Genomic DNA, 13807 nt, shown 5'->3' with positions numbered 1-13807 from the left:
AGGCACACTGATGTCCCGCTCACCAGGCTAAACAAGGGGAAGGTTACTGTCAGCTGCCTGTCGGGTGCCAGGATCTGCCACATAACCCATGCACTCAAGTCACTCCACAAGTACAAATATGACTCTGTCATTGTCCATGTTGGTGTGAATGACCTGAGACAAACCTCCCTGGACTACATGAAAAGAGACATGGAAGAGATCTCCGATCTTGTAGCCCAGGCAGGTAAGACCCTAGCCCTGAGTAGCATCTTGCCATCGCCCAGAATGATACCACAGTACAAGGACAAAATGATTGACTGCAACAATTGGCTAGCTTCTGGTGTCATTCTAAGGGGATCCAGTATCTGTCTGCCTGGGATGATATGGTCAACAGACCATGATGTTTTGCCAGAGATGGCCTGCACCTGTCGCCCCTGGGATTCCGGATACTGGCTAGGGGTCTTACCGCCCCATAGTACCTTTTATAGGCAAGGTGCAAATGACAAATTCACCACCGTAACAGGAAGAGGCAAGCAAAAACTGAAGGTAATGCTACTCATTGCTAGAAGTCTAAATCTCAAAATGCACTCACTCAAGAAACTCCTTAGAATGGAGAACATCGATATCTGTGCAGTGACTGAGACCTGGTTCAAGGCTCTAGAGACCAACTCTGCATTACCAGGTTATAACTCATACCACACGTTTTGGCAATTTAACCTGGATCAGAACATGAAAGTCGGAGGTGTGTCTCATTAAGGATATCCACACCTCTAGGCTAGTTGTGCAGCATAATGCATCCAAGGTTATCCAAGTGCAACTAACTCTGGGCAAAACAGCAATCCAAATTGTAGCTGGCTACAGATCCCCCACCATAATCCCAAGATTCCCACTCCTCTTTTCTTGATATATTGGAAAATATTAGGGTTCAACCACACACTTATAATGGGCGATTTCAACTACCCCACCATTAACTGGGAAAACTACTCATGTACCAACTCCTTTGTTCAACGCTTTCTGGAATTTATAAATTCCAATGCCCTGAATCAACTTATCCACACCCCCACCAGGGGTAACAATATCCTAGACCTAGTCATTACCAATATGAGTGACACACCTTAAGTCAACTCCTCGTTGGTCAGATCCGACCATATGCTAATCACCCTAGATATCCGCATCCCGCCCCCACCCACCATAAAGGAAACCATGGTAAAAAATTTCTCCAAAGCCAACTTCATGCTTCTTAAGACAGAAGTGGCGAACTTCATGACACCCATGCAGATGGACAATACAGTTACAACTGCTGAATCCTACACAAATGCACGCTATAAACACTTACACGAGTGCATGGATTGTGCTATCCCAAACAGAACCAAGATGCTATCCTCCAAAAAAAGGAAGCCAATCTGGTGGTCCCCTGCCATAAACAAACTCTACAACAGAAGGAAGAAACTGTTGCAAAAAGAGAGTAAAATCCCATGAGTGGAGGAGTTCCCTGGTCAGCCTCAGTAAGAAGCTGAGATGCCTTAAAAGACTCTCCAAAGCTTGCTGCGAAAACAAAATAGCCACTGATTCTAGGGACAACCACAAAGCATGATATAGCTATGTCAAGAATCTCAATGGCAACACCCAGATCTGCTCCGAGTTACAGCACAACGGCATGAAAATTACAGAACCAACTGATATTGCCAACATCCTGGCAGATAGGTTCAGTGCTAACTTTACCCCCCTCTCACCCCCTAAAGGGCCCATATCTATACAGGAAGAATGCAGTGTCCCTGTAATTACATCTATACAGGTAAAAACTGCACTCTCTAAAACCAAAAACACAGCATCCATGGGACCGGACAAAATCCCAGGCTGCATTTTACATGAACTTCAGAACGAACTGGCTCCCCACCTAAGCACCATGTTCAATCACAGTCGCCACTGAATGGCACACAGCAACAGTTATCCCACTCCACAAAGGAGGAGCCACCACCGATCCTGGGAACTATTGCCCTATTAGCCTGACCAGCCTGCTCTGTAAGGCCATGGAACGTATCATCATGGAACTCAAAGACACTGGTAACCTCCAAACTCTGGAACCCATGCAGTTCGGGTTTGTGAAACGCAGATCATGCCTTCTGAACCTGATCGACTTCTTTGAGGCAGTCACCAAAGACGTAGATGAGAGTAAGGTGGTTCACACAGCCTATTTCGCCAAGGCTTCCGACACCATCCCCCATTCTGGAATTATAGCTAAACTTACTAAACTAGGTATAAATCCCATCATCACAAGATGGGTTGCCAACTGGCTCACTGACAGAACCCACACTGTAAAAGTTGCAAACTCAAAATATGACTTCAAACCAGTGACAAGTGGAGTACCACAGGGTTCAGTGCTGGGACCTCTCCTGTTTGGTATCTATTTCTCTGAAGTAGAGGCTAACAGAGAAGGCCTCTGGCTAACGAAGTTCGCACGTGACTGCAAACTAGTAGCCATAGTTGAGTCCCCAAATGATGTGGATATCCTACAGTAGGGCCTCACTGAGAAAATGCCTGGTGTCAGAGGCATGGCCTCAAGCTCAATGCCAAAAAGTGCATTGTCATCCCCTTTGGTAAAAACTCTGTACCCATGAACTACCACATAAACGGCAGTCTACTTAACGCTGAATATTTGATAAGAGACCTTGGGACCCAGGTGGACAGTAGTCTCTCCTTTGATAATCACATCACTACAGTAGTCAGGAAATCTTTTTATGTGGCACACCTCATCACAAAAGGGTTCTCATCCAGGAAAAAAGAGGTCACTGTTCCCCTCTACTCAATACTCATTAGACCCATTATAGAGTACAACGCCCCTTTTGGAATGTACCTCACAAGACATCTGCAGCAGCTGGAAAGGCCACAGAAGTACCTCACAAAGAGGATTACTGGCCTCAAACAGATGCCCTACACTGACCGTCTCAAAAAACTCCAGCTTTACTCTGCAGTATATCGCCTACTCCGAGGAGATCTCTGCCTAACATATAAAGCTATGTTAAACCCAGAGCTGTTGGACATGCTACACCTAACGAAATCCCAATCCCTCCGAGCTACATGCTCTAGGGACCTAAACCTTATCACCACAATAAACAGGACATGCTGGAGGGATAGATTCCTGTCCCAGAGACTTCCTATACTCTGGAACATGCTACCCATCATGTCAAACAAAGTTCCTCATTAGCACTCTTCAAGAAAAATCTTGATGAGTGGATGGAAAATAGGAAATACACCCCAGGGATCACTTTTGTGGCAATGTTCGACAGGGGCACAGGAAATTAACTTTCTTGGGTGGCATAAGCCAGGGAACCTTGTTGGCTAGGCTTACTTAGGCCCTTGTCTGATAGCCTAGTACCTACCTATTAACCTATGTATGCCTCTGTGCATTATGATCGTAAATACCTGGGCCTAAAAGCCATGAATAAGCATTTATGTCATTTTATCAATGTTTTCTGTTCAAGTGTTTCTTATTAAGTTACTGATGTGGTATGGTCCAGTAAACACACATGCATGAGTGTGGGACACACACACACTACACATCATTCTAAGAAAATTTTGACAAAAGCATCACTTATGTACTTTAATGCTTTCTGTGATATTTGTGCCTTTTCCTTGTGGCATGGCTCATGTCTGACCTCAGACCAGCCCACCTAACAGAAATATAATAAATAAAACTGTGCTGGAGAAAGTTCAGGGTGATACTACAGTAATATACTTTTGTTTTAACATGTATCACATCCAATATTCAAATTAAATTCATATAAACATTACTTTTTCTTTGTTTACTGGGAAAGTCAGAATAGGACTGATCCCATTTTCAGTGGAAGTCCAGGTTGAAAAGCTCCATGGTTATTAAAGATCTACGTACAGAGAAAGTTACACAATACATACATGAAGTAACATAGTTTTTAATTTCAAAGACGTGTCTGGAGCATTTCTCCCTGGGCCTCTGCTGAAAACTGACTTAGTTCCAAGTTGGACTTTCCTGGTAAACAAATAATTGTACAAAAAGAAAAAAAAAATCCCTACAGTTTTTACTATTACAAAATACAGAAGATATTTGCTTGACATACATTTAAACACTGTAACATTTTTCAATGTGAATCAGATACGTATATATATTAAAACTACATGCACAGTTTAGGAAATACAGTTGAAATGAACACTGTATGTACTAAAATCGAATACATAGAGTTACTAGAAAGAGAGAGAGATGCTTTTAGAGACACATTAGAAATATGTTTGGATGTTATGGCATTTAACTATTGCAAAAATGGAGTTTTCAGAAATAAAGTAAATGGGTTAGAATTTGCAGAAGAGGTTGTACTTTTGGCTGTTAGTATGTTTCTGTTATAAAGAATATTAGTATGCAGTGGAACATAATACAGTGATGCAGGAATAGAAATCTTATGTGAGATGGGGAAGGGTGCTCATAAATGGATTACAAGGAGGTTAGTGATATATATTTGAGGAAGAAAGGGTTTATGACTAGCATCTGTATTTTATCCTAGAGCTGTGCATGACAGTAGTTCTGGAAATACCTAACTCGCTAACATACAACACATCCCCTGACAGTAGCTGCTAGTCGCATCCAGATATCTGAGAAAATTACTTTGCTGCTATGTTCTATTAAATATCACAGAAACTACTTAAAAAATTTACAGAACAGATGTCCATGTGTCATCTGTTTGAGCTGCATCATTATGTTACACTGATCTGCTTCTCTGTTAAGCACCCCTGTTTATTTTAACACTTCCACAAATAAATATATTATTTTTGAGAAAAATGAACAGTTACAGATTTTTTAACAAGAAATAGTTTTGAGAAAGGGTAGAATTCAATGACATCAAAATCATTTACCGACCTGTTCTTAACTGGATAAGGAAGGTTAGAAGAACTTCCCAGTCACCATTTCACTTATGACAGATACCTTTGTCTGCACATTTTATACAAGTTATCCCATATAAAACTGATTTACTTCATTAATGGAAAAGTACAGTTTTGTACCTACCATAAATGTAGATGTCCGATAGGTATGCATCTGCAGTCATCACATATGGGTTGTCCTGCCTCAGGCAGTCGGCCGGATTCCAAAGTCTGGGTCCGGCGTCGGCTGATGTCACCCTTTCCCTGACGTCACAGCGCCTGGGGTATAAAAGAGTCAGCCGACGCCATCTTCCTCAGTTTTTCTTGCCCCAGATGCCAGGTGCCCTCTAGGAAGGCTAAATTTGGAAAATGCAATAAAAAATCCAAACATTTGCAAAAAAAAAAATATATATATATATATATATATATATATATATATATATATATATATATATATATATAAAAACAAATACACCATAATAGATCCCCAGCTAGCTAATGGAGAGGTAAGCACCCTAGGGATACCACAGAGGGGAAGGAGGGAGGGTAAACCTGACTGCAGATGCATACCTATCGGACATCTACATTTATGGTAGGTACAAAACTGTACTATGTCCTTCAAGGATGCATCTGCAGTCATCACATATGGGTAGAATACCATAGCCAATCTGGGGGTGGAGGTACTAGGAAAAGCATGGTGTAGCTAAGATACCCTGCAGGACAGCGTAGCAAAGCCTGCTCTGGATCTGGAATATAAAGGTAAATTGTAATGCTTGGCAAATGTATGCACGAGCTCCATGTGGCAGCTTCTAAAATGTCTTTGTAGCCACCCCTGTTAAGAAGGCTGTGGAGGTGGCTGTGGCTCTTGTAGAATGAGGTCTAATGTTGGCTGGTACAGTCTTTCCATGAAATGAGTAACAAAGCGGATGCAATTTCCTATCCATTTTGAAATTGTCTGTTTGGAAATTGCTTTTCCTTGAGTACCAGCAGCATATGCTACCAGCAGCTGGTCAGTTTTCTGAAACCTTTAGTTCTGTCCAAGTAGTAGCGCAACTGTCTGTGAATGTCCAGGTGTGCAGCAGTTTCTCCCCTTTGTTTTGTGGATTTGGGAAGAAGGTAGGCAAGTGAATGGCTTGATTCAATGAAACCCTGGATACCGCCTTTGGCATAAAAGTAGGATTAGTTCTTAATGAAACTCTGTCCTGGTGAAAAATAATAAATGGCTGAACTGCCATCAGGGCCTGCAATTCCGAAACCCTTCTTGCTGAGGTTATTGCCAGAAGGAAAGCAGTCTTCCATGAAAGGTACTGTAGATCTGCAGATGCTGCTGGTTCAAATGGAGGCAGTGTTAGTTTTTCCAACACGTAGTTAAGGTCCCAAGCAGGTAGAGGTGGTTTCCTAGGTGGTTTGATGTTTTTAATTCCTCTTAGAAACTGTCATAGGAGAGGATGAGAAAAGACAGGTGGATCAGTATTGTACTCTGCTGAAATTGCTGAAGCATGAATCTTAATAGAAGAGTAAGACAGCCCATTGTGGAACATTTCTGCCAAATATTCCAGGATATGTGCCATGTTCATCACTGTCGCATCTAGGCCCCTTTGTGGTGTTCCAGATGAGAAATCTTTTCCATTTTGCTGAATATGCCTTCCTTGTGGAAGGGCGGCGAGCTTCCATAATAATATTCTTCACTCTCTGGGATAGCTTATCCTGAGGAGGAGTCAAGGTATTCTCCACGCTGTTAGCTGCAATGTTTTCAGGTTAGAATGTAGAGTTTTGCATCTGTGCTGTGTCAGTAGAAGTGGCCATAGAGGTAGGGGCCATGGTTTCGTACGTGACATGCTCCTTAGCAGTGGATACCAGTGCTGTCTTGGCCAGTCCGGAGCTATCAGAATCACTTTTGGCTGCTCTGCCCTGATCTTCAGTAACACCCTGGTCATTAATGGAATAGGAGGAAATGCATACACTGTCAGATTTCTCCAGCTGAAAGAGAGGGTGTCCACTTTCCACACTTGTGGGTGGTATGTCCTTGAGCAGAATTTCTTCAGTTGATGATTGTGGGGGGATGCAAATAGATCTATGTCCGGGCTCCCCCAAGATTGTGTTATCTGTTGAAAAATGTCTGGGTGCAGCATCCATTCGTGTGCATCCATGATATTTCTGCTTAAGCTGTCCGCCAGTGTATTGTCCTTCCCTGGCACAAACTGAGCTTGTAGCTGTATATTGAGTTTCAAGGAAAGATTCCATAGATTCATTGCCAGTCTGCAAAGAGGGTAAGAATGTGTACCTCCTTGCTTGTTTACGTACCACATAACTGTGGTGTTGTCTGTCCTTATTAGTAGATGGCCTTGATGCAGAAAGAGTTTGAAGGCCTCGATTGCATGTATCACTGCTAGCATTTCTTTTTGATTTATGTGCATGCGTAGCTCTTCGTGACCACTGTCCTGGATACCTCTGCCCTCCATGTGTGCTCCCAACCTAGGTCTGAAGCGTCCTGTTGTAATAGTTTGGGAGGTTTTGGCTTTGTGAAGGGCAACCCTCTGTTGGACTGGCTGGCCTGAGCCCACCACAGAAATTCCTTGTGAAGGGCAGGAATGAGTGGGATTAACGGTTCCAAACTGTGACTGTGCTGAGTCCATAAACTCCTTAGGTACCACTGTAGCTTTCTCATATGTAGCCTTACTTGTGGAATCAAAAGAATACAGGATGCCATGTAACCCAGGGCCTGCAGGATTTTCCTTGCAGTCAGCTGGGTTTGTCTTGTCAGATTCTTGAAGTAATCCGTAGTTGACTTTGTTTTTCTTCTGTGAGATAAGCCATTTGGGTGGTTGTATCTAGATCCGCACTCCAGAAAGGTTATTCTTTGGGATGGAACAAGTCTTGATTTGTGCATGTTGACTGTATATCCCAAGGCCTGTAGAAGATTGATGGCATAATTTAAGTCCTTTATCAAAGTTTGTTGGTTGTCCGCTTGTATAAGGCAGTCGTCCAGATATGGGTAGATTTGAATCCCCTGGAGTCTGCAGTGTGTTATTACTGATGCCAGGCATTTCGTGAATACTCTGGGTGCAGTAGATAAGCCAAAGGGCAATGCTGAGAATTGATAATGCTCTGACCCTGCAAGAAATCTGAGGTATCTTCTGCAACTTTGTCTGATAGGGACATGCAGGTATGCCTCCTTGAGGTCCAGAGTAACCAGCCAAGACCCCTTGCCCAGCATGGGAAGGAGTTGCTGTAGAGTCAGCATTTTGAATTTTGGCACAATTAAGTAAGTATTCAGTGCGGACAAGTCGAGAATTGGTCTCCATTGATGCTCTTTTCTTGGAACCAGGAATAGCCTGGAGTAAAATCCTTGACCTTGTTCTGAAATAGGAACTTTTTCTATGGCTTTCTTTGTAGTAAGTTTGAGATTTGTTTCAAAGCCTCTGCCCTTTGATTTGGTGGCAGACCTGGCATGCCTTTTCTTTTTGGCAATGTGTAGAAATGGAACCTGTATCCATTGTCTATTATTTGGAGTGTCCATTTGTCTCTTGTAATGTTGTGCCAATTTCTGGAGAATAAAGAAAGCTTTCCGCCCAAAGGTGCTTCTAATTGAGCCCTGGTTGGCGGATGCAAATCAAAGTCATTGGGTTTGTCCTTGTGCAGCAGTTCCCACGGGGTTATGGGGGCCCCCTTTTGGATCCCTTCTGAAGTAGAGGCTAACAGAGAAGGCCTCTGGCTAACGAAGTTCGCACATGACTGCAAACTAGTAGCCATAGTTGAGTCCCCAAATGATGTGGATATCCTACAGAAGGGCCTCACTGAGAAAATGCCTGGTGTCAGAGGCATGGCCTCAAGCTCAATGCCAAAAAGTGCATTGTCATCCCCTTTGGTAAAAACTCTGTACCCATGAACTACCACATAAACGGCAGTCTACTTAACGCCGAATATTTGATAAGAGACCTTGGGACCCAGGTGGACAGTAGTCTCTCCTTTGATAATCACATCACTGCAGAAGTCAGGAAATCTTTTTATGTGGCACACCTCATCACAAAAGGGTTTTCATCCAGGAAAAAAGAGGTCATTGTTCCCCTCTACTCAATACTCATTAGACCCATTATAGAGTACAACGCCCCTTTTGGAATGTACCTCACATCTGCAGCAGCTGGAAAGGCCACAGAAGTACCTCGCGCACCGCCGGCCCGTCTCACCCGTCCCGTCGGGGAGGTGGAGCGTGAGCGCACCTGGTGGGACCCGAAAGATGGTGAACTATGCCTGGGCAGGGCGAAGCCAGAGGAAACTCTGGTGGAGGTCCGTAGCGGTCCTGACGTGTACAAAGAGGATTACTGGCCTCAAATAGATGCCCTACACTGACCGTCTCAAAAAACTCCAGCTTTACTCTGCAGTATATCGCCTACTCCGAGGAGATCTCTACCTAACCCGAACTGTGTGGGTTCCAGAGTTTGGAGGTTACCAGTGTCTTTGTTTGAGTTCCATGATGATACGTTCCATGTCCTTACAGACCAGGCTTGTCAGGCTAATAGGGCAATAGTTCCCAGAGCTGTTGGACATGCTACACCTAACGAAATCCCAATCCCTCCAAGCTACATGCTCTAGGGACCTAAACCTTATCACCACAATAAACAGGACATGCTGGAGGGATAGATTCCTGTCCCAGAGACTTCCTATACTCTGGAACATGCTACCCATCATGTCAAACAAAGTTCCTCATTAGCACTCTTCAAGAAAAATCTTGATGAGTGGATGGAAAATAGGAAATACACCCCAGGGATCACTTTTGTGGCAATGCTCGACAGGGGCACAGGAAATTAACTTTCTTGGGTGGCATAAGCCAGGGAACCTTGTTGGCTAGGCTTACTTAGGCCCTTGGACTGATAGCCTAGTACCTACCTATTAACCTATGTATGCCTCTGTGCATTATGATCGTGAATACCTGGGCCTAAAAGCCATGAATAAGCATTTATGTAATTTTATCAATGTTTTCTGTTCAAGTGTTTCTTATTAAGTTACTGATGTGGTATGGTCCAGTAAACACACACGCATGAGTGCGGGACACACACACTACACATCATTCTAAGAAAATTTTGACAAAAGCATCACTTATGTACTTTAATGCTTTCTGTGATATTTGTGCCTTTTCCTTGTGGCATGGCTCATGTCTGACCTCAGACCAGCCCACCTACATGGCTAATAAAAATATAATAAATAAAACTGTGCTGGAGAAAGTTCAGGGTGATACTACAGTAATATACTTTTGTTTCAACATGTATCACATCCAATATTCAAATTAAATTCATATAAACATTACTTTTTCTTTGTTTACTGGGAAAGTCAGAATAGGACTGATCCCATTTTCAGTGGAAGTCCAGGTTGAAAAGCTCCATGGTTATTAAAGATCTACGTACAGAGAAAGTTACACAATACATACATGAAGTAACATAGTTTTTAATTTCAAAGACGTGTCTGGAGCGTTTCTCCCTGGGTCTCTGCTGAAAACTGACTTAGTTCCAAGTTGGACTTTCCTGGTAAACAAATAATTGTACAAAAAGAAAAAAAAATCCCTACAGTTTTTACTATTACAAAATACAGAAGATATTTGCTTGACATACATTTAAACACCGTAGCATTTTTTCAATGTGAATCAGATATGTATATATATTAAAACTACATGCACAGTTTAGGACATACAGTTGAAATGAACACTGTATGTACTAAAATCGAATACATAGAGTTACTAGAAAGAGAGAGAGATGCTTTTAGAGACACATTAGAAATATGTTTGGATGTTATGGCATTTAACTATTGCAAAAATGGAGTTTTCAGAAATAAAGTAAATAGGTTAGAATTTGCAGAAGAGGTTGTACTTTTGGCTGTTAGTATGTTTCTGTTATAAAGAATATTAGTATGCAGTGGAACATAATACAGAGATGCAGGAATAGAAATCTTATGTGAGATGAGGAAGGGTGCTCATAAATGGATTACAAGGAGGTTAGTGATATATATTTGAGGAGGAAAGGGTTTATGACTAGCATCTGTATATTATCCTAGAGCTGTGCATGACAGTAGTTCTGGAAATACCTAACTCGCTAACATAGAACACATCCCCTGACAGTAGCTGCTAGTCGCATTCAGATATCTCAGAAAATTACTTTGCTGCTATGTTCTATTAAATATCACAGAAACTACTTAAAAAATTTACAGAACAGATGTCCATGTGTCATCTGTTTGAGCTGCATCATTATGTTACACTGATCTGCTTCTCTGTTAAGCAACCCTGTTTATTTTGACATTTCCACAAATAAATATATTATTTTTTGAGAAAAATGAACAGTTACAGATTTTTTAACAAGAAATAGTTTTGAGAAAGGGTAGAATTCAATGACATCAAAATCATTTACCGACCTGTTCTTAACTGGATAAGGAAGGTTAGAAGAACTTCTCAGTCACCATTTCACTTATGACAGATACCTTTATCTGCACATTTTATACAAGGTATCCCATATAAAACTGATTTACTTCATTAATGGAAACTATACACTACTACACTACAACAACTGTAGTACAAAACAGCATTTATTCCTTACTCAGACTAGTGTCCCATTACAGTTAATTACCTACAGGACCCAAGATACTGCTACTCCGTGACACTATTACTATAATATCACATTTAAAACAAGGACAAACTGGTCTAACACAGCACTGTAGTATGCTGTAGAATGCTAATAGTTTCTGTGATGCCACAGACTGGGCAGTGTGGTTATTATGGCAAGTGGACTGAACTAGATGTACTCCTCACTTCCCTTATATCATTGTTTTAACTTGTCTGCGCCAGTTAGTGCTACAGGTCATAAATACCAGAAATCTGTTGCATACTATGTACAATACAAACAAGTGTATCTGCGTAAAGGAAGAGACAAACTAATTTGACAATGTACTAGTTTAACCTAACTATGCATAGATACCAGAAAACTTACATGAATGTAAACACTGGCAAACTACAGGGGTTGGTGCATAACTGTGAGATAAACAAAAAAACTTCAGGCATACATGGAGGGCACAAGAGAAACAAATGATGGCTAACAATCAACAGCATTGTTCTGAGACAAGTTCCCAGTGTTTTAAATCTTGAAGTCTAACAATTAACTGCATCAAGCATGTGATGTGCCCTGGGGAAATGCACACTAAGGACCAGAAAATCAGCAAATTTCTGAACTCTTTACTTCAAAGCAGACACACACATTAGAGATTCACTGACAATGTACATCACTTTGGTAGCACTTAATACATGGCTAGAGGATCGAGGACACTTTGCTGAAAATATACTTACAGGTGACAACTTAATCGCATCCAAACAAGAACATTTAAACAAAAAACAAATTCTATGAAAATGAGCAGGTTCATCAAAGAATAATCCCTATATTGAAAGGTAACCCGAACTGAACTCTCAGTCCCAGCCCCAACTCAAAATGCAATGTTGACCCTAAAGTTGCTGAATGTACAAACATTGCAACAATCACACTTGACCAGATGGCATTTTTCATTTAGATCAACATTTAAACAAATATCCTTTAATTTAAAACATACAGATTTTTTATTTACATTATTTGGGGTTGTAATGGAGCTACGGCCTAACAATAGCTGTCACAGGATGGAATGACAGTCATCAATGGCATGTATGCACATTCACTTAAGATACACCCCTGCAGGTGATTTTTGAGGAGCAACAGTTTATTTAAAATACTATACAATTTGACTACCAAAGAGTAAACCACACCCTTTGGTCTTCCATTAAATTTCAGTTACAGCCAGACTACTTTTTTAACTTTATAACACACAGACACACACACACACACAGACACACAGACACACACACACACACACACACACACACACACACACACACACACACACACACACACACACACACACACAGATTTTACTTTAGAACAAATTATTCTATGTTTGATTTCTGAGAAAGGCTGAAACCAAATATGCAACAGTCACTTTATAACTACAATTTTCTGTGCCGTTTTGTCTCCTTGTCTGACAACTACTGAGCCTCAACCACTGAGACATGAACCCAATCATCCTCTTGCAACAGGTATCCTTAGTATTGAGGCAACAAAAGTCCACTGGGGCCACTGTCTAAGCAGCCACAAGCGTTTCTTCTGCCTCATTACTGTGAAGGGTGCCCTTGTCTCATCAGCTAAGTAATTTGGCTTCTCACTTAGAACGTGGCCCAATGGAGACCATACCATACATCTCTGGCTCCACATGGTGACCAATATGAGCTTCTGCTTCACCATAAGGACCTCCTACACTCTTCCTTGACATGACTGGCTGGTGAGCACCAAGCACACGTCATCTGGGTTAGAAGTCACTTATTATTATGCAAGCCGCCACTTATACTTGACCAAATTACCTGTTGGAACCACCAATCCCTCTCCTCAGGATGGGACAGCCAGCATATGCTGCTTAACTGCCATCCTCCGCTGTCTAGTTCTTCTGGTGCACACAGCACTCAGGTTGTCTGGGTCTCAGTCTCCACTTTACCCTTTGCATCATAAAGCCACAGATTATAACTGTTGTTTTACTACATAGGTTAATACTGTTGTCAGTGAATGCTCATCATCTCATCTTATCAGTATGCTCCTATCACCACTTATTTTAAGAGAGTAAGCATCTCTCATCTGCAAAAAAAAAAAATCAAAAGGTCTGAAAGTAATAAACCACAGACTTAAAAAAACATTACCTGAGGTCTGATCTGTGACGCTTTCTTGGGGTCAACCATCCTGATGTGCTCAAAATGCTTCAGTGTGTGCTCTCTGTCTTTCTGCTCAGCTCTTACGTACTTCTTCAACATTTTAAAAACATGACGGGGCTGTAAGAGTATGAGAAAGTTTATATTAGTAACAGAAATGTTCAGATGCAAAACCATAAATAA

The 13807-nt window shown here is 41.6% G+C and overlaps 1 protein-coding gene across 4 annotated transcripts in view; it reads right to left on the bottom strand.

Annotated features, from left to right (window-relative positions):
* The window catches only part of LOC122801775 (amyloid beta precursor protein), a 3200820-nt gene that overhangs the window by 713420 nt on the left and 2473593 nt on the right, over positions 1-13807 (bottom strand). For all 4 annotated transcript variants that reach the window (XM_044071354.1, XM_044071353.1, XM_044071356.1 and 1 more), the window contains one exon: positions 13616-13744. In XM_044071354.1, coding sequence (XP_043927289.1) covers positions 13616-13744 — 129 coding nt within the window. The remainder of the gene's footprint in view (positions 1-13615; positions 13745-13807) is intronic.

This window comes from Protopterus annectens, chromosome 5.part0 (assembly GCF_019279795.1).
Source record: "Protopterus annectens isolate FY-2018-M chromosome 5.part0, PAN1.0, whole genome shotgun sequence".
NCBI classification, from domain to species: domain Eukaryota; kingdom Metazoa; phylum Chordata; order Ceratodontiformes; family Protopteridae; genus Protopterus; species Protopterus annectens.
The sequence above is the reverse complement of the archived record's forward strand: the minus strand, read 5'-3'. Positions and strand labels throughout refer to the sequence as shown.